Here is a 23,093-nt window from a genome sequence, read left to right as displayed (position 1 = left end):
GGGGGGAGGGAAGGACACTGTCTGCTGGAAATTACAGATGTTGAGAGGCATTGCCAGTGATCGAGAGTACTGAGAACACTGAAGTGAGGAGTGGCACTGGAGTAGGTGTTCAAAAAATAAATTTAAAGAAGTTGCCTCTACCTCTATGCTTGATGGTCCTTGTGTGTGTGTTTGATGCGTATTTCATTTTAGTATTAGTAATAATGATACTTTTAGTACTGTAAATTGTTGGTAGACTGCTGCTATAGTAAGAACAGGTAGTACTGTCTCTACTACTGCCAGGCTGCAGAGTTTTAATTCTCATAATGTGCTGAATCAAGTACATGTAAACCACGTAAAGCCATATTTCAGTATATCAGCTACTGAATCACCCAGTGAGCCAGAAGGAAGACTCCTAGGTAGACCCTGGAAGCAGCTGAGACAAATGCAGAATATATCAGATGATCAGCCAGTGAGGCACTGACAATGAAGTCTGATGTTTGACATTGATGAGCTATCAAGATGTGCATGTACAAAACTAAATAAGTTTGTTTATGTCTTGTAAGTAACAAATTAACAAAACAAGCCAAACTTTAAAATTGTTTTCTCTTCCATAAAACTGATTCAGCTTCTTTAAGTTGTGCTCAAGAATAATGATTCTTCTTTTTGTTTTGATTTCTGTTTGTAAGTCAGAATCATTTCACATCAAACTGGTGTTTTTTTTTTTTTTTTTTTTTTTTTTTTTTTTTTTTTTTGGGTGGGGGGGGGGGGGGGGGAGGGGCTGCAAATGAGTATGGCAGCAGCCAATGATAGTTTTAAACTCACTTTGAAACATAATCTAAGTGAGGTAGAAGAGTAACTCCAGAGCATACATGAGCAACTCAAAATCTTATTGAGTCAATTCCTGCCAATCAAATAATATAGGGCCCAGATATCTCATGGTACCTACACACCAACATTGTCTTTATTGATTGCACATGGTGTGCTGGCTCAAACCTTCACAGAAGAAGATACATTCAAACAAGCTGTCACACACCGTCATGATTCTTGCTCTCTCCAGGCCTCACTGTCTTCCTAGAGGTGGCCCTATGAATGGTACCACAAGACTCAGCATTTACTTCTACTTACTGCACGAAAATTTATCCATCTGCGTCTCATTTTAAGACACCACACACCTAGATCTCAGAAGACTCAATGTGAAATGACAACTAAGTGCCGGCCACGGTGGCCGAGCGGTTCTAGGTGCTTCAGTCCGGAACCGCGTGACTGCTACGGTCGCAGGTTTGAATCCTGCCTCGGGCATGTATGTGTGTGATGTCCTTATGTTAATTGGGTTTAAGTAGTTCTAAGTTCTAGGAGACTGATGACCTCAGATGTTAACTCCAATAGTGCTCAGAGCCATTTGACAACTACGTAGTAGCACAACACAATTGATGTTCAGGGATCAAAACTGTTAACTAATTATCAACATTAATGAAACTACAGCTCAGTCATTGACTGTATGGGAACTAGTGTGGAAAGGACAAGGACGAGACTTTAAGTCATGTATACTTTCATTTATGTTGAATAGCATTAATGGCTTATAAAAGAGAAATCAACTGTTTTTTAGATCTTCTGCCTCACAACATTATTATTAACACTTTCAAGACGAGCGACGTAGCTCCTACGTTTGTCCGACAGTACCCCAAATAGACGATCAATGTAGCTCCTACGTCGGCTGATTATCAGCGATGTTAAAGACTCCCAGAGCATGACTTTCATATTCTGTAGGTTTAAAAGTACTCTCTGGTTGTCCTAGTACCAAGAAAATTTATAAATGGCAGCATATGTCACTGTTGGAGGTGGTACAGGAGTATATTTTGAGTCATTTGCTTTGCCGCGCTCACGATCGACTTACAACAGGTGCGCAACAGTTCGAAACTTTAGATTGTTGTCGGCTGATAGCTTTGCACTTTATTTTTGTCATGGCCTTGGGAGATGAAGAAATAGAGTTTTTATTGAACAATAGTGGTTCAGAATTAGATGAAGAAATTGTAGATTTTGACATTAGTGATGGTACGCTATTTTTTGTTCAAATTTCCCTTAATTCTGTGGTTTGATTCCTTGTCAGAAAAAAGATAATTTTTATGAATTTTCTTAAAGATGAAAACGATCCCTCGGATGGTGAATCATCAGGAAGACATGAAGATGAGGCTGTTGACATCGTTGTCGCAACAAACACAACTGGTCATTGCAATTTGCAATATTCTTCTGGCGAGTGGACAGATGACGATACAATCACTCCCCAGCTTCCTGTTTTTCTGAATCCTGTGGAATTCAAGATGGGATTGACCAACATTCTTCAGTGTTTGATTGTTTCAGGTACTTTTTCGATACTGATCAAATGAGAGACAAACTGCTATGCTAGAATGACAATAGAGACACTAAGTGCTACAGGAAAACTGAAGCCTCAGTCAATGTGGCGTAAGTGGACCACATTGAAACTCAGTGAACTGTATAAATTTTTTGGTATTGTTTTGCATATGTGCCTAGTCAAGAAAAAAAAAAAAACTGTCTGACTACTGGTCAACAAATCCCGTGTTGCAGTGCTCATTTGTGGCAAAGTGTCTGCCAAGAGATAGATTTTTGTCAATTCTACGAATGTTACATCTCGTAGATAACGCAACATATATTCCTAAAAACCAGGTAGGTCACGTTCCTATTCATAAGGTAAGACTTATATTTGACAGATGCGTGACCCAAAGTGGAAAGGCTTACAAGCCAGGCGAAAATATTACTATAGATGAAGGAATTTGCGCTTTTCGTGGTAGACTGAGTTTTAGAGTGTATATGAAAAATAAGCCTAATAAATATGGTGTAAAATTTTTTATGGTATGTGAAAGTGAAAGTGGGTTCGTCCTGAACTGTGAAATTTATTCTGGGAAACAGTCTAAAGCCGACAACAGCATTTTACACATTGTATACAGATTGTTCATTCGTTTCATAATAAAGGTCACACATTATACATGGACCAATTTTACACCAGCCCTGATTTACTGGATTATTTGTGGAGGAAAAGAACCAAGGCAGTTGTTACTGTGCAGAAAAATAGAGAAGGACTACCAAGGGATACTGTTGGCCAGAAACTAAAAAAAAAAAAAAATTGAACTTTCGTTTCGCAAACTAGATCACTTACGGTTTGTAAAATGGAAGGACAACAGAGATGTTTTTCTTTTGACAACAAAGCATAAAATGATGGCAACAAATGTCAGTGTAAAATCTAAATTTGGAATGGTGGAAAAAATGAAGCCAGGCTGTGTTTTGGACTACAAAAGTAAAAAAGCTGGTGTGGATCATAGCGACCAGCTAATGGTGTACTATCCTTTTGAACTAAAACAAATAAAGTGGTGAAAAAAAGTTTTATTTCACATTTTCACGCTCATGACTGTAAATTCATACATTTTGTACAAAATGTCATGAAATACAAACAAAAATCTGGCTGAATACATTACAGAGTTAGCAGAGAACTTGGTTCACAAAGTTGGCCTCTTAGACTCATGCACTTCTCAGAATAGTTCACCCATCAACAGACTAAGCGGAAGACATTTTCCAAAATTAGTTCCACCCATAAAATTGTCTAAGAGGCCTCAGAGAAGGTGCAAAGTATGCGCAGAAACAAACAAGGCCAGATATGGTAAAGGTTCAAGGAAAGATACGTGCTATTATTGTGAAACCTGTGACGTAGAGCTTTGTTTTCCAAAATGTTTCAAAATATTTCATACAAAAGCCAATGGAACTGTGTGATTACTAATAAAATAAAACTTCATATTACAACAGTTATTCATTTAAAACTAACAACTTCAATCCTATGTCCCTTAGAGGTCCTAAAATCCAAAAAAAATTTTTTTTCACTGTGAAAAGAGCATACTCTCACATTAATATACAACCCTTGTCACTACCATAAATGTTTATTTCTTTGCAGTACTCTGAATGGAATGGACGTAGTTTTTAAATGCAAAAGAGCAATCTATATTCTCTGGTATAGAATCTACTGTAGAAAATTCAGAAAAAACTGTGAAATCACTCAGTACCAGCCGGTTGAGCGTCCACACTCGCACTCAGTCCTCAAAGTGTGGTTTGATTTTGGTGATAATATGTTTAGAACTGTCTATGGAACCTTATCTAACTGGGACTTTGTTGATGTAAGCAACAACTAAGAGCAGCTAGGAAATGAAGCATACTCTAATATTACAAACTCTGAACATTCAGTAATATTACATAAAATGCAATTGATGATTACCAATAATACCATCTTCGGTGGTAAGACTGTAAAGCATTTCATTACTCATTTAAATGATTTCTACAAATGGACTACAACAAACAAAAAGAAATCAGTACTTGTACATGGAAAGAATGTCATGCCTGACTTCCATTCCACTGTATTATAGAATTATAACTATTTCTTTCAGTCAATGAATTCCTTCAATTTCACATTAAGTTCAACAGATGAATAATACAGCCAGATACCACAAGTTGTAAGCAGTGGAGTTATAATTTGATTTTGCTCATGCTATCAACAGTGTCGACTAGTATCAGCAAGCTACACGGAGTACAATTACTTTTAAGCTTTCAACTGCATGATCAATATCTTTCTTAATCAGTTTTATATGTTTGATCACTTTTTGTTTCTTTGAGTTAAAGCTGTCAAAGATCTAGACCCCTCCCAAACTTAAACTGTTACCACCAGTGACATTGTGGTTGATTTGTCACGGATCTAATTTTTATTGGGGAAGGTAGTGTAAGAGCCCACAAAAGAAGAATGCGAGAGCATTTACAGCACAGCACTCAATAAGCTCATTCCTGCATCAGCTGGCTCCATGTGAGCCTTTTGGCAGGAAATAAACGCTGTCCATGCAGAATCAACAATGCCAGGTTTAAGTTGATCGACTACCATGGCATTGACTTCACATGTGTAAAGGCATGTACAGTCAACTACACTATGGCTGTTAGCACTGAATATTTGCTTGCCCTACACAACCACACACTCAACCACCACTCATCCAGAACAAAATACCATTTATTGTATAGTGCAGCAACATGACTATACTGCTACATACTGCTAGTACATATACAAGTAACCCAGTAAATTAGCAGTAATGTACATAGTTTGAAAAAGGCTGCTGTTTCTCCAGTTATATTAAATTAAGTAACTGCTTTTCATTCCCTACTGGCAAACTAATATTTACATAAATAAACTGATTCTGATAGTTACAGAAGTGATATCTGCAAATAAAACAGTATGGCAACTTATACTGGTGAGAGCTGTGGTGCATGCAGCGTGAAGTGGTGGTTAGCATCACTGGCCGGTGGGCTGCAGGTCATCAGTTCAACCCCAACCAACACCAGTTATTTGTTTTTTAGTGTACATCATTTCTGGAATCTTCTCAGAATATCTTATGTTTGTAATATTCATATATTGTGGAACATTCAGTTTTTGTATAAATAACAACACTCTCCATTTGGATGCTCATTCTATTCTGGCAGTAAGTTGGTCTTCATAATAAATGTGCTTTCTGCGCTGTCATATTTCACTGACAAGCTGGCTTTCAGATTTAAATTCTAGAGCAGTTATGATGTAACATATGAAACATTTATATACGAAATGGGAGCTAGCCCACAACTGATCCTTGTGACTTCTAAATAATCATTCCTAGGTCTGGTGTTATAGATACTCTACTGTCAACAAGATAGCACTAGACACACTTTGCTTTTGCTCTAGTCAAATAATCTATGAACACTACCCTCGATCCCACATCATTCTAATTTCCAATCAAGTAGAAAGTGGTTTACGCAACGCAATACCTTCCAGAGATCTCTAAATACTCCTGTGACGTTTTAGGACTAATATAAAGACAAATATTTTTTTCCCCAGCAATTAACTAAAATTACTATCAACTTAACCTATAATTAAAGCCCTAAAGATTTATTGTCATGTTTGTATTAAAATTTCAGGAAGTAAATCTGAGTTGGAACAACTTCTCCAAAGAATTCTGAAAATACTGGAAGAAGAGAAATTGAGTAGTAGTTTCCTACACCTTTCATCTCTCTTGAATATTATCTTACCTTTGCGAACAGGCTCTAGGATACATCCTGACAAAATAATTGCTGTATTATTGAGAATGTTGTTATTAACAGATTATCCATTTTTGAAAGTAGATGGTATATTCACGAACTCAAGGCCAGGAAAGAAAATTGCCTCCACAATCTTTCACTGGATCTATCTTTCGTCAAAGATACTTTTCATCGCTTTCCCAACAATAAATTATCACACTACATCACCTCACGTTATCAATCAGCACATCATGCTATGTCTTGCCTATTATATTTTGTACATCACTGTGTGTATGTTTTGTACAAGAATAATTACTGAACTGGCAATTCCATAAATATCCTTTCATCCACCAAAGTATACAGACCTGTGGATTTTGAAAAGTACTAGAGAGGTACTGGCAGAGGTGAAGCTGTAACAGTGGGTTGTGGGCAATGTTTGGGTGTTTATAAGATCATTGCTCATGAATGGCAAAGTTCCAGGTTCAAGTACCAATATGGTAAACAATTTTAATCTGGCAGGAGGCTTCAGCTTTATGGATAGTGTCTTCTAACTAACAGATGAATTACTAACTAGAAAAGAAGAGCACATAGTGTAAGAATGACAGGGTTGTCGTGTTCTTTTAAACTTCAGAACTTTGAACTCCCTTATAGATGTAACTTCAAACAGTCAGTATCTGTCAACTCTATCTTTCAAATGCGTAACTCATTATTATAAAACAAATACATCCCATAATTTAGAGCAGAAGTACTCTGTAGAATGTTCCTTCTTAAGTGCTACATTCAATGAAAATTACGCCCCTACAAAGTCAACCAATCTATTTGTCATGGATGAAAATAAATTGTAAAATTAATTACTTAATTTAATAGTTGTGTTAGTTGTAGCTTTTTGAAAGATTGAAAAAGCAAGATAATCACCCGAACTGCCAGGTTTAAAAGCATTCCCATTTTTAAATGCAAAAGTGTTGAGGCTGGATAGATGTCAGTTGCAATCTGTGAAGCAAGTGCTGTCACAAATGACCATGGTGAATGACAGTCATTGCTCCTGTAAAGTAAAACGATATGATTTGCATATTTATAGTAAACAAATATTCGAGTGGTCACGGGCATTTAGCAATAAAAGTAATTTAATATATTTAACAAGTGAGATGGAAAATTTTGTGCAAAAAATATAATAGACAAAACAATAGAATTTCATTAGTGAACCATGTTTCTTAAATGTAATATAGATTTGTCGCAAATATAAAAGAAACAAGTGTAATTATCATCATAACATAACCAGTACATATACAGAAAGAGTATTCATTTACAAAAGATAGGATTAATGTGAAACTAGTCATAATTGATATTAAAAATAGAAACATACTTAATTTAATCATGTTGTTTATCCGCAAAAAAGACTAAGAATTATTTCAGCATAAGCAGAATAATATAAGTTTTAACACTGGCTAATTTCACAATTTCTTTAAGTTTTCATGTCCAGATCTACATGGTACTAAATTTATTTATTTATTTATTGTGTCAAAAGTACAGAAATATCAAATATGTCTGCTTGTGTCTGTGTATGTGTGGATGGATGTGTGTGTGTGTGTGTGTGTGTGTGTGTGTGTGTGTGTGTGTGTGTGTGTGTCTTTCCGCTCCCGGGATTGGAATGACTCCTTGCCCTCTCCCTTAAAACCCACATCCTTTCATCTTTCCTTTTCCTTCCATCTTTCCTGACGAACCAGCCGCCAGTTGTGTGTTTTATTCATTGTGCCTATCTACCGGCGCTTTCCCGCTTGGTAAGTCTTGGAATATTTGGTTTTAAATATATGTAAGTGTTGACATAGAATAGAGGGTAACATTACACTTGGGAAAAATATATCTAGAAACAAAGATGGTGTAACTTACCAAACGAAAGCGTTGGCATGTTGATAGACAAACAAACAAACACAAATACACACACACAAAATTCAAGCTTTCGCAACTAATGGTTGCTTCATCAGGAAAGAGTGAAGGAGAGGGAAAGACGAAAGGATGTGGGTTTTAAGGGAGAAGGTAAGGAGTCATTCCAATCCCGGGAGCAGAAAGATTACCTTACCTTAGGGGGAAAAAAGGTCCACCTTAGCCTCTTCATTATTTTCAAAAGCTTTGAGAAGCGTACAATATACAAAAGAAAAACTTTTTACTTATCTTCATTTTCTCTTCTTGTTGTTGGTTCCAGTTCTTGCATCTAGGAGTACATTCTTGAGGCTGAAATGTTGACTTACTGGGTTCCAGATGACTAAATAACTGATTAAGGACTATCTGTTGCTATGATTTTCTTTTACTTTGTCCCATTCTTCTATATCACACTGACTTAACAATCTTCATCTTCACACAACCATTAATTACATTGTCATAGACAAAATTAAAGAACACATACATTTCCATCAGAGGCATGCCCACTACTACCTACAATCTGCAGTACTCATAATATTCGAAAGACTTCACAAAGCTAAATAGTTTACAAACTTTCTTGAAAAAGAAGAATCTTTGCTAAAATATAGCATTATTTTGTAAATGAGTCCATTAAAAGATTTTATAATTATAATCAGATAATGCAATTAATAATACGAATTTTAAATATGCCAGATATTTCGTAATTTCAAACCTTTCTAAAAGAAGAGTAAATTTAACTGTTAGTACATATCCATTGTAACAAATTAATTTCATTTTACACATTGTAGTCTGAAATACAATACATTGTATGCAAAATCAAATGAAATTCTTTCAGTGAAATAGCTGAGAATGTTCGCCTATACCAGATTCACGATTAACCCTGGTATTGGCTACTTAAACATTCCACATGGGAAAAATATCTATAAAAAACAAAGACGCAGTAACTTACCAAACGGGAAAGTGCTACACACACACACACACACACACACACACACACACACACACACACACACAAACAAATATTCAAGCTTTCGTTCATCAGAAAAGAGGGAAGGAGAGGCAAAGACGGAAGAATGTGGGTTTTAAGGGAGAGGGTAAGGAGTCATTCCAATCCTGGGAGCGGAAAGACTTACCTTAGGGGCAAGAAAGGACAGGTATACACTGGCGCGCGCGCGCGCACACACACACACACACACACACACACACACACACACACACACACACACACACACACACATCCATCCGCACATATACAGACACAAACAGACATATGTAAAGGCAAAGAGTTTGGGCAGAGATGTCAGTCGAGGGGGAAGTACAGAGGTAAAGATGTTGTTGAATGACAGGTGAGGTATAAGTGGCGCCAACTTGAAATTAGGGGAGGTTGAGTCCTGGTGGGTAACGGGAAGAGAGGATATATTGAAGGGCGAGTTCCCATCTCCGGAGTTCTGATAGGTTGGTGTTAGTGAAGTATCCAGATAACCTGGACGGTGAAATACTGTGCCAAGATGTGCTGGCCGTGCACCAAGGCATGTTTACCCACAGGATGATCCTCATTACCAACAAACACTGTCTGCCTGTATCCATTCATGTGAATGGATAGTTTGTTGCTGGTCATTCCCACATAGAAAACTTTACAGTGTAGGCAGGTCATTTGGTTAATCACATGAGTGCTGTCACACGTGGCTCTTCCTTTGATCGTGTACACCTTCCGGGTTACAGGACTGGAGTAGGTGGTGGTGGGAGCGTGCATGGGGCAGGTTTTACACCAGTGGTGGTTACAAGGGTAGGAGCCAGAGGGTAGGGAAGGTGGTTTGGGGATTTCATAGGGATGAACCAAGAGGTTACGAAGGTTAGGTGGACGGCGGAAAGACACTCTTGGTGGAGTGGGGAGGATTTCATGAAGGATGAATCTCATTTCAGGGCAGGATTTTAGGAAGTCATATCCCTGCTGGAGAGCCACATTCAGAGTCTGATCCAGTCCCGGAAAGTATCCTGTCACAAGTGGGGCACTTTTTGGGTTCTTCTGTGGGAGGTTCTGGGTTTGGGGGGATGAGGAAGTGACTCTGGTTATTTGCTTCTGTACCAGGTCGAGAGGGTAGCTGCGGGATGCGAAAGCTGTTTTCAGGTTGTTGGTGTAATGATTCAGGGATTTCGTTTGCCACGAAGACCTAGCCTATAGGGAAGGGACCATTTGATGTGGAATGGGTGGCAGCTGTCATAATGGAGGTACTGTTGCTTGTTGGTGGGTTTGATGTGGACGGATGTGTGGAGCTGGCCATTGGACAGATGGAGGTCAACGTCAAGGAAAGTGGCATGGGATTTGGAGTAGGACCAGGTGAATCTGATGGAATCAAAGGAGTTGAGATTGGAGAGGAAATTCTGGAGTTGTTCTTCACTGTGAGTCCAGATCATGAAGATGTCATCAATAAATCTGTACCAAACTTTGGGTTGGCAGGCTTGGGTAACCAAGAAGGCTTCCTCTAAGCGACCCATAAATAGGTTGGCGTACGAGGGGGCCATCTTGGTACCCATGGCTGTTCGCTTTAAATGTTGGTATGTTTGGCATTCGAAAGTGAAAAAGTTGTGAGTCAGGATGAAGCTGGCTAAGGGAATGAGGAAAGAGGTTTTAGGTAGGGTGGCAGGTGATCGGTGTGAAAGGAAGTGCCCCATTGCAGTGAGGCCCTGGACGTGTGGAATATTTGTGTATAAGGAAGTGGCATCAATGGTTACAAGGATGGTTTCCAGGGGTAACAGATTGGGTAAGGGTTCCAGGCATTCGAGAAAGTGGTTGGTGTCTTTCATGAAGGATGGGAGACTGCATGTAATGTGTTGAAGGTGTTGAGCTACGTAGGCACAGATACATTCTGTGGGGGCTTGGTAACCAGCTACAATGGGGCGCCTGGGATGATTGGGTTTGTGAATTTTAGGGAGTAGGTAGAAGGTAGGGGTGTGGGGTGTTGGTGGAGTCAGGAGGCTGATGGAGTCAGGTGAAAGGTTTTGTAGGGGGCCTAAGGTTGTGTGGATTCCTTGAAGCTCCGCCTGGACATCAGGAATGAGATTACCTTGGCAAACTTTGTATGTAGTGTTGTCTGAAAGCTGACACAGTCCCTCAGCCACATACTCCCGACGATCAAGTACCACGGTCGTGGAACCCTTGTCAGCCGGAAGAATGAAGATGGATCGGTCAGTCTTCAGATCACGGATAGCCTGGGCTTCAGCAGTGGTGATGTTGGGAGTAAGATTAAGGTTTTTCAAGAAGGATTGAGAGGCAAGGCTGGAAGTGAGAAATTCCTGGAAGGTTTGGAGAGGGTGATTTTGAAGAAGAGGGAGGTGGGTCCCGCTGTGACGGAGGACGGAACTGTTCCGGGCATGGTTCAATTTGGATGGTGTCTTGGGGAGTTGGATAATTAGGAATAGGATTAGGATTATTTTTCTTCGCGGAAAAGTGATATTTCCAGCAGGGAGTACGAGTGTAGGATAGTAAATTTCCTGACTCACAATTTCTTCACTTTCGAAGGCCAGACATACCACCAATTAAAGGGAACAGCGATGGGTACCAGGATGGCCCCCCTCGTACGCCAACCTATTTATGGGTCACTTAGAGGACGCCTTCTTGGTTACCCAGGCCTGCCAACCCAAAGTTTGGTACAGATTTATTGATGACATCTTCATGATCTGGACTCAAAGTGAAGAAGAACTCCAGAATTGCCTCTCGAACCTCAACTCCTTTGGTTCCATCAGTTTCACCTGGTCCTACTCCAAATCCCATGCCACTTTCCTCGACATTGACCTACATCTGTCCAACAGACAGCTTCACACATCCGTCCACATCAAACCCACCAATAAGCAAAACTACCTTCATTATGACAGCTACCACCCATTCCATATCAAACAGTCCCTTCCCTACAGCCTAGGACTTTGTAGCAAACGAATCTGCTCCAGTCCCGAATACCTGAACCATTACACCAGCAACCTGAAAACAGCTTTCGCAACCCACAACTACCCTCCCGACCTGGTACAGAAGCAAACAACCAGAGCCACTTCCTCATCCCCCCAAACCCAGAACCTCCCACAGAAGAATCCCAAAAGTGCCCCACTTGTGACAGGATACTTTCAGGGACTGGATCAGACTCTGAATGTGGCTCTCCAGCAGGGATACGACTTCCTTAAATCCTGTCCTGAAATGAGACCCATCCTTCATAAAATCGTCCCCACTCCACCAAGAGTGTCTTTCCACCGTCCACCTAACCTTCGTAACCTCTTGGTCCATTCCTATGAAATCCCCAAACCACCTTCCCTACCCTGTGGCTCCTGCCCTTGTAACCACCACCGGTGTAAAACCCATCCCATGCACCCTCCCACCACCACCTACTCCAGTCCTGTAACCTGAAAGGTGTACACGATCAAAGGCAGAGCCACATGTGAAAGCACCCACGTGATTTACCAACTAACCTGCCTGCACTGTGATGCTTTCTATGTGGGAATGACCAGCAACAAACTGTCCATTCGCATGAATGGATACAGGCAGACAGTGTTTGTTGGTAAGGAGGATCACCCTGTGGTTACACATGCCTTGGTGCACGGCCAGCACATCTTGGCACAGTATTTCACCGTCCGAGTTATCTGCATACTTCTCACTAACACCAACCTATCAGAACTTCGGAGATGGGAGCTTGCCCTTCAGTATATCCTCTCTTCCCGTTACCCACCAGGTCTCAACCTCCGCTAATTTCAAGTTGGCGCCACTTATACCTCACCTGTCATTCAACAACATCTTTGCCTCTGTACTTCTGCCTTGGTGACATCTCTGCCCAAACTCTTTGCCTTTACATATGTCTGCTTGTGTCTGTATATGTGCGGATTGATGTGTGTGTGTGTGTGTGTGTGTGTGTGTGTGTGTGTGTGTGTGTGTGTATACCTGCCCTTTTTTGCCCCTAAGGTAAGTCTTTCTGCTCCCAGGATTGGAGTGACTCCTTACCCTCTCCCTTATGAAGCCACCACCAGCTTGTACAGTGACCTGTTGACAACTTGGGTCCATGGCTTCGTGGGGTCCGCACCACACACAAACCCTACAATCAGCTCTTAACAATTGAAACTGGGACTCACCTAACCAGGCCACAGTTTTCCTGTCATCTAGGATGCAATCTGATATCGTCATGAGGCCACGAGGGGTGCTGCAGGTGATGTCATGCTGTTAGCAAAGGCATTTGTGTCAGTTGTCTGCTGCCATGGCCTGTTGATGCCAAATTTTGCTGCACCGTCCTAATGGATATGTTTGTCATATGTCCCACATTGGTACCTGCATTTATTTCATGCACTGTTGCTAGTCTATTTACACTGACAACTCTACACAGATGCCACTGCTCTGTCATTAAGTGAAGCTCATCTGCCACTGTGTTGTCCATGGTGAGAGGTAATGCCTGAAATTTGGCTTTTAATGAGAATCATGTGAGTACCAATGACAGCTCCACCAATGCATCGCCCCTTTATATCTCGTGTATACTATACTACCGTCATCCATATATGCTCATAATGCTCTCCCATGACTTTCGTCACTTCAGTGTCTATTGAAAATCTGATTCTTTATATTTTCATTTTATCTTTGTTAGTGTTAATAATCCTAAGAAGCCAGATTTGCTACTTTTGCCAGTTATCAGCAAATAAACTTATTTTTGGCAGTATATAAATTATTTAAAAAATCTGTTATGGAAACTGAATATAAAATTAGATAATCATTTATGTTTTACAAAATATATCTGTGATTCTAATAATTTTTATCTACATAAAAGTTATTGCAGTCTGACTGCAACTGACATCCATTAAACATGTACTACTGAAATGTAATATCTCTGTTACTATTGGTTTTCTTTTCCTAGAAAAATTCGAAGAGAAGGAGTCTGTGTGTTGAGTTTGTGGTGAATGGGAATGGGGGAGGCATGTCTTGGAGTTGTCTCCATTGTAACTATATAACATGGTTTTGTAAAGATCCGACAGTGTATGAAAGTTTTCATATTCAAGATTATGGTGAAATACAGCAATGTTGTTATCAAAAATGTGTTTCATTTGAAGTTTCATTGAGCTAAATTTTTACAGAACTGAACAGAAACTGGTTATTGTCATAATTGTTTCATGAATACATTACACCAGAAGTGCCACAGAAAATGACACATTGCATCAGTTTGTCATTCTCTGGCTTTCTTAGAACAAATGCACATTGAGATTCAGTGTAATTCATCATTGTTCGCAGGCCAGAATAAGCTCTTTATTTAAGTGTCAGTCCTGAACCAACTGTTATCACTACAACTGGACACTGGAGCAGCTATTTTGCTCCTTAGTTTTAAAATGGAAGCATGCCTGGGCTCCTCGCTATTGGCTCCCATCAAAGTCATCTGGTACGCTACAATGAACAGCATATTCCTGTTCTTGGTTAATTTACTGGCAGCACAGCTTACAAATCTGTAGTCTGTCCTGTCACATTTGTGATTGTTATGATCACATATTAAAATTTGTTTGGATTAGATGCTTTTGCCGCTTTGTAAATTTTCTGTTACTGATACTGTGCGTCTTGTGTCAGATCAGGTCCCTTATCAAGACCTATATTTATTTTGTTCTAAATTTTTGGATTTGTTTTCAGAGGGATTAGGGTCACGAATAAACTTTCAGACCCTGCCACATTTTTTCGAGGCATGGCCCTTACCTGTGCCCTTACATGAACAAGTTAAATCTGAATCGGATCAAATGACATCACTAGACATCATTGGATCAATTTCAACAAGTGATTGAGCTATGTATTAGTGACTGTACAAAAATCATTGGGTCAGCTCAGACTTCATGGAGACTTTAAAGTTGCTGTATATGCAGCCTGTTACTGACACATGTCCTCTGCCTTGACTTTATGAATTACTTGTACAATTGACTGGAGGCTAAATCTTTCTAAAACTGATTTAGTTTTGGCCAATCTTTAGGTTCCATAAGATGATGCACAAAACAGTTCCATGCCTTTATCAGTATCAACATTTAATGATTGGAGTGGCTACTCTCCCAGCTAGTTTTCAATGCTTTTTGGAGCAACTTATGGCAGACGTCCTTTGTAGTATTGTGGCATAAATTACCTGAACAATATTGTAGTAACAGGCACTACACTGGAGGAAGACTTACATAACCCCCATTTTCTCACTGCTCTTTTGCAACAGTCCTTAGGTGTAATCTTGATAAGCCCCAATTTTTTCAACCATCTTTTTGTATCTCAGTCATGAAATTTCCAGGCACAGTGTCCCACTGCTGGAACAGCACTTTGCCACTATTATGGCTTTGCCTCCTCCGACCAATTTGCAAGAGCTACAGAAGTTCCTTGGTAAAATAGCATATCATCATAGGTTTATTCTGGATGCAGCCACACTGGCTCACCCTCTGCACCAGTTACTTCACAAAGACGTTTCTTTCAAGTGGTCGCTGGTCTTGGAGTATGCATTTTTGCAACTTAAAAACAAATTACACTTCCTATCTTGCCTCGAAGCCACCCAGCATGGTAAACATTTCGTCTGGGCAGTGGATGAGTCCCAGTCTGGGGGTGTGAGCAGTTCTGGCCCTTCATCATACAAATGGTTTTGTGCAACCTATCACTTTTCTGTCCAAAACATTCAACAGCAGCACTATATGAATGTTGAAAAAGAAGCCCTTTCAGTCATTTATGCCTTATAAAATTTCTATTATTCTTATATGGTGTCTTTAGCCATAGATAATGTTTCACACTTCATGTGCTTTACCTGACAAAGCCAACTATCACCTTCAATGCTGAGCCTTACCTTTGTCTATATATAATTACAACATTGAGATACACCCTACATCACAGCATGCAAACGTGGACACATTGTGTTCACTGCCCTGAGGCCCAAACTGTTGGTGGATCAGGAAGAGAACTGTTGTGTTTTCACCTTGATACAGAAGCAAGACAGACTACTGATGGTCTCCCCACTACCAGTTATACAGTTGCACTCAGCAGTAGCTGCAGACCTGGTGTTTAAACAAGCACTGCACATGATACGACATTGGTGGCCTCACCATCTGTTGAGCTGGGCATCTGACCCATTGTGGAACCTCTGTGGTTTCTGTCACCATTTTACCCTCTTAGATGGTGTCATTCTAACCAGCAGCATCTGCCAGTGCCCACACTACCTTGGGAAATAATTGATAGCGACTGTGTTGGACCTTTTTTTGGACACTTTTTGATTATTGGTTGTTGATGCCTTTGATTTTTGCTCACACAATGGTATTCAATACATCATGATGCCTCCCTTTCATCCACAGTACAGTTGCAAGGCAAAGTGTCTTTGTGTCCCCTTTCAAGAAGCAAATGCGCAAATATGTCACAGAATTTGTGGCAGGGCAGGCCCTTAAGTTCTTTCTCAGTTTTTACGGAAGGACTTCAATTGGGGACGAGAGTCCAGCTGAACTCTTGCAGGGCCGGCAGCCACAGATGCTGCTCCAGTACTGTTAACAGGTAGGCTTCTTGCAGCAGGACCAACGTCATCATGGTTTGTGCCCGGAACTCTAGTCTGAGCCCGATGTGCTCCCACAAGTGCCTCCTAAGCCAAAACAACCTCCTCTTACGATAACGCAGATGCTGCCTACACTGATGGCTACAGGGTGCAGGGGTCATCTGCCGGCTCTCCTGGAGAGGACAGAAGGTGCACATGTTGGCACTCGCACCACTTCTGTTACTACCCACTGGTTCAGCTAGACTGGGAACCGTTTGCACCCACAACAACTGCTCCAGACAATAAGAATGTGTCAACCATGAGCAGGCTGCAGAGGAGCCAGCATCTGGCCTCCCTTCACTCCCAGGGGAGGAGGGGTGAAGTAACCTGCACATTACTGCTATTCCACCAGCACTAACATGGTGCTCGTTGATATGCATGCTCATTTGAGTAGTATCAGCCACCACTACCACGTCACATGTTGATATGTGTATTCATTTGAATAGCACGCCATTCAGCTACTAGATGCCACCAACTCTGGTCAAGGGCCTCTATCGCCTGCAGCAATAGCAAGCAACACTCTGGGGGAAAATGCTTCTTATACACCAATTACCAGCTCCAGCAGGCAGTCTTGTGTATGTTTTCTAAACTGTATTGCAGCGTACCATCATGCTGTGATTTAAAAGATAGTTGGTTTCTTACAATCATCTTTTATTGTGTTTGAGGTAAGCATATGTTGCAAGCTCAAATGTGTAGGCCACAGCATTCTAAAAACACATTTTTGATGGACCTTCATAAGATTTGAAGACTCTTACTGAAAAGCCACAACTTATAAAATTTATGATGAAATCCTTTATATTAACAAATTCCTATAGCAATAGTTTAGCTGCACTTAACTGTCTTATGTAGAAAAGTAGACAGTATTATTCTTATGTGGGTACTTCAGATCCAACTGATTGGGTTGTTGCAGCTAACAAAATTAATTGAAAAGTATGACAAATTCTTCACATAAAGAGGAGATGTGTGTGTACCTGATCTAGTTATCCCAGATACTTTTTTCCAAATATTTCTCACATGAAAGTCCTATACCTACCTGCCAGGTTAGCCGAGACCACTAATACGTTGCTTCCTGGACTCGGGTAGGTGCACCAGCCTCGGATCGAATCCGCCTGGTGGATTAAGAACGAGGGCCGGTGTGCCGGCCAGCCTAGATGTGGTTTTTAGGCATTTTGCACATCCCCCTAGGTTAATATGGGCTGGTCCCCGCGTTCCACCTCAGTTACATGACTTGCAGACGTTTGAAACACGTTTGCACTGTTTCATGATTTACACTAGACAATTGGGGTACACTGATTCTGTCCTGGAGGGGGGGGGGGGGGGGGGGGGGTTGGGGGGAGGGGTACGGGGTGGCGGCAGGGAGGGCATCTGGCCACCCTTCAAACTAACTATGCCAAATTCGGTTGTAACAATGCTGATCCTGCTGACACTGTGGGACAAAGACACAAGTGAAAGAAGAAAGTCCTATATCTCTGCCAATACACACTTTCCTTGCCTATTATTACAAAGATATATGCACAATAAAGTTATCTTTTTATGCTGCAGGTTTGTTATTGTTGTTGTTGTTATAACTGTTTTCACCCTTATTTTCATTCAATAATCTGGTAACTTAGTATATCATTATTCTATACTTGTAATGCATTTTGGGTATGTAATGATACATTTCCTGATCTTATATCACTGTCACAGAATCATAACTGAAAAAAAATTGGGTATCACTCTCTGACTGAGTTACATGTGAAGTATGTAAAATTCATGTAAATTACACGTCTTTCTCCACTGGTAAACTGGACAGCTTTGATATTACTAAGAGTTGAAAATTGAAACAAAAATCTATAAAAATGTACTTGAAATGTTTCATAGTATTGTCAATACTTTGTATTGGTTCAGTTAAAGGCCATTTGATTTATTTGAAAAATTTATAGATGTTAAATATTACATTGTGTCTAAAGTAAATACATGTAGTTATTGCTTCAGTATGCTGTTGTATGCCACGAAAACTGGAAGTTGTATGTTCTATGTATGCTATAATAATACCATAATAGCACAGGAAATATCCATCAATGGTACACTCAACTACTTTTTGATTCTTTTAGACTACTATTTTCATATCACTGACATTCACATTTAAATTAAAAATTATTCCATGGTTTAGTATTGGTGTATCTACAAGAATTGGCATGATTTTCATTTTCAAAATGTGATCTATTGCCTCTATAAGAAAATATTATTTTATTAAGTGATTTACCTCAATAGGTCCAACAAGTATGAAATTTGTTTTGGAAGAGTTGCTGAATAAACTTTCTTTGTATTATATTCTCCATACAAATTAACCACTTCTTCAATATTCCATGCATAAAAGAATTTTGGCTGTTTGTGCCCTACCACGTTATAGCAGCCTCCAAGATGTAAACTGCAAACAAGATCATCTGCGGGGGGGAAAAAAATAAAATAGAAGAACAACAAATGTGTACAATACAGTACCTAAATACTTGTTATGAATGATTACAAAAAGGAAAACAGGACGGTGAAAATATATTTATCAAAACAGATTCAGTCACCATATTGCATATTTCAAGGTCTAGGGCTCCCCCCTACAAACTATCATATGGGTGCCCTTGTAACTTGATGCTGAATCTGCTTATGGTAGCCAAATTTATCAAGATTAGAAGAAGAATAATTACTTTGAAGAAAGCTGTTGCTTCCTCAGTTATATTGTAGCTTAACCTGAAATAAAGAGAAAAGTTGAGAAATGATAAGATAGGTAATCTGTTTTAAAAAAAATAACATTCTTTAGGATAGACGACCAGCATTCCATTCATCAAATACACAAAGAGGCAACTCAGCTCGCCGTAATAAACTTCAAGAGCCACAATTCCCAGTGCACCAAATAAAAAATAACAATTTTTTAGACCAGGAGACTTTCCATCCAATTTACATAATGATAGCTGCAAGAGATCCTGAAGTACTGGCATAAGATCCAAAGAAGATATGAAAATATGATCCATTTCACTACTGATAAGAGACATATTACAATTACTAGAATATGACTTCCTAGCTTACCAGTGTTATGTCAGACATATAAAATCATTAGATACATCATAACACGTCAACATTCTCATTCGCGAGACAAGTGCAAACAGCTACCAAGGCAAAATTTTGGAAGCCAGTTGGACTAAACAGAGTGTATCTATGGTGAAATGTATCATGTTTTCATATCTTCTGATACCAGTTGTGTGTTAGATTTTGTAGCTTTTGAAAATGACAAAGTTGAAAGAAAAACAAAAGTGTGGTCAAGACATAAGTAAAGATATTAAAAGTGTATCCAAAGGGCTGTTTCATCTCTCAGCATTTTCATGCAAATTGCAAAAGCATTTGACTGTGTAGATTGCAAAATATTAGGAATATGTGGTATAAGAGAGAATACAGGAAACTGGAACCTGTCATACCTTGGGGGAGGGGAATAAGATCTGAAGCAAGAACTCTACACTTCTCTGTCCCGCAACTATTCATTTAGCCAATTGCTTTTCACTTTATATACAAATCACAATCCAAACATAATTAACTATAGCATAATTCTACTGTTTATGGATAAATACAATGAAAATCTTGAAATAAAAGCCAACTTAGAAGTAAATAATGCTCTCCAAAAATTTACTGACATAAATGTGTGTAACAACATTACTGAAACATTTTGTCTAAATTTCAAACAACAAAACTTTCATAGTAAAGATATCAACACTCCACATATGTAAGATTCCTCAGAATAATAATAAATGACAATGTAAATTGGAATAAGTGCATAGAATACATAAATGGGAAACTGAGCTCAAACCTATATGTGCTGCACAAACTCAGGTACCTACATGAAATAAATATTATGAAAATTATATACTACACACTAATCCATTTAAGATTAAGTTACGGCATAATTTTGCGAGGAGGCACCTCCAAAACAAGCATTAATAGATTATTCAAATTACAACAAGAAAGAGCAATAAGAATGACAGCCAACCTTACATGGAAAGAATCAGGAAGCAAGCATTTAAAACTCATAAGATATTAACAAGACCCAGTGTACATCTATACAAATTCTTTTGGCAGACAAAATTCGAACACACTCCCAATACTCAAGATAACAAGACAAAAGAACCATGATGCAAAGAAATGGAACCTCTTCTGTGAGCCCATGCACATGATCATGAAATACAAATCAAAGCCATCTTATGTGGGACGAAGAGCAATGGACAAATACCCCTCAAATATCACAGAAACTCTCCATCTGAACAGGACACAGAAACCCCAACAGTGCTGACAGACCGAGCCAATAGGAGTCACTGAATGCTGATATGGAGAGACAGATGGTCAGCACACCGGAGTCCCAGCCATTGTCAGCTTTCATGATTGTAGCCACTACTTCTCAGTTGAGTAGCTCCTCAATTGGCCTCACAAGGGCTCAGTGTACTCCACTGGTCAACAGCACTCAGCAGACTCAGATGGTCACCCATCCAAGTTCTAGCCAAGCAGAATAGTGCTTAACTTCAGTGATCTGCTGGGAATCAATTTTACCCCTGTGGCATGCCCATTGGCTCTTTAAACTTGAGAAAGATAAATAACAAAACTCTTTTAATAAATCTTTCAAAACTTTTTTGATGGAAAACTGCTGCTTTAGTATAAATGTTTCTATGTGCACTATAGTTTAAGACTAATTGGAATGCAATTACTGTATCAAAAAGAAATGTAACTTGCATGTACAAGTACATGTAGCATAAATGATGTAAAAATAATTGTAATTTAAACATTAGAAAGTCCCAGTTGAAATGTCAAAAATATCATGAAAAGGATAGATTGCTACTCACTGTAAAGTTGAAGCACTGAATTACAGATAGGCACAATGAAAAGACTTCTTCAGAAAGGAATAAACACACACACACACACACACACACACACACACACACACACACACACACACAAACACACACACACACAAAAGCAAGTGCACCTCACATGCACATGACCACAACCTCTGGACAGAATTCTGGCCAGAGCAGTTTTAGACTGCAGTCGTGTGTGCACGAGATGTGCTGCTTGTGTGAATGGCTGTGTGTTTTCCTTTTCAAAGAAGGCTTTGAGAGAAAGTTCAGTGTGTAACAGTCATTTCATTGTGTCTGGATGCAACACAATGTGCCATTTTTAGCACTCTATCCTTTTAATTTTAAAATAATACACTCCTGGAAATTGAAATAAGAACACCGTGAATTCATTGTCCCAGGAAGGGAAAACTTTATTGACACATTCCTGGGGTCAGATACATCACATGATCACACTGATAGAACCACAGACACATAGACACAGGCAACAGAGCATGCACAATGTCGCCACTAGTACAGTGTATATCCACCTTTCGCAGCAATGTAGGCTGCTATTCTCCCATGGAGACGATCGTAGAGATGCTGGATGTAGTCCTGTGGAACGGCTTGCCATGCCATTTCCACCTGGCGCCTCAGTTGGACCAGCGTTCGTGCTGGACGTGCAGACCGCGTGAGACGACGCTTCATCCAGTCCCAAACATGCTCAATGGAGGACAGATCCGGAGATCTTGCTGGCCAGGGTAGTTGACTTACACCTTCTAGAGCACGTTGGGTGGAACGGGATACATGCGGACGTGCATTGTCCTGTTGGAACAGCAAGTTCCCTTGCCGGTCTAGGAATGGTATAACGATGGGTTCGATGACGGTTTGGATGTACCGTGCACTATTCAGTGTCCCCTCGACGATCACCAGAGGTGTACGGCCAGTGTAGGAGATCGCTCCCCACACCATGATGCCGGGTGTTGGCCCTGTGTGCCTCGGTCGTATGCAGTCCTGATTGTAGCGCTCACCTGCACGGCGCCAAACACGCATACGACCATCATTGGCACCAAGGCAGAAGCGACTCTCATCGCTGAAGACGACACGTCTCCATTCGGCCCTCCATTCACGCCTGTCGCGACACCACTGGAGGCGGGCTGCACGATGTTGGGGCGTGAGCGGAAGACGGCCTAACGGTGTGCGGGACCATAGCCCAGCTTCATGGAGACGGTTGCGAATGGTCCTCGCCGATACTCCAGGAGCAACAGTGTCCCTAATTTGCTGGGAAGTGGCGGTGCGGTCTCCTATGGCACTGCGTAGGATCCTACGGTTTTGGCATGCATCCGTGCGTCGCTGCGGTCCGGTCCCAGGTTGACGGGCACGTGCACCTTCCGCCGACCATTGGCGACAACATCGATGTACTGTGGAGACCTCACGCCCCACGTGTTGAGCAATTCGGCGGTACGTCCACCCGGCCTTCCGCATGCCCACTATACGCCCTCGCTCAAAGTCCGTCAACTGCACATACGGTTCACGTCCACGCTGTCGCGGCATGCTACCAGTGTTAAAGACCGCGATGGAGCTCTGTATGCCACGGCAAACTGGCTGACACTGACGGCGGTGGTGCACAAATGCTGCGCAGCTAGCGCCATTCGACGGCCAACTCCGGGGTTCCTGGTGTGTCCGCTGTGCCGTGCGTGTGATCATTGCTAGTACAGCC

General features: G+C 40.5%; 1 protein-coding gene across 1 annotated transcript in view; it reads right to left on the bottom strand.

Annotated features, from left to right (window-relative positions):
- Positions 1 to 23,093, bottom strand: part of LOC126278988 (minichromosome maintenance domain-containing protein 2-like) — a 247,361-nt gene that overhangs the window by 148,370 nt on the left and 75,898 nt on the right. The window contains exons 2-3 of the mRNA XM_049979294.1: positions 18,772 to 18,952; positions 6,985 to 7,111 (exon numbers count right to left, since the gene is read on the bottom strand). Coding sequence (XP_049835251.1) covers positions 6,985 to 7,111; positions 18,772 to 18,952 — 308 coding nt within the window. The remainder of the gene's footprint in view (positions 1 to 6,984; positions 7,112 to 18,771; positions 18,953 to 23,093) is intronic.

The sequence above is a fragment of the Schistocerca gregaria genome, chromosome 6, assembly GCF_023897955.1.
Source record: "Schistocerca gregaria isolate iqSchGreg1 chromosome 6, iqSchGreg1.2, whole genome shotgun sequence".
Taxonomy (NCBI): Eukaryota; Metazoa; Arthropoda; class Insecta; order Orthoptera; family Acrididae; genus Schistocerca; species Schistocerca gregaria.
This window is presented reverse-complemented; position numbering and strand designations above follow the sequence as displayed.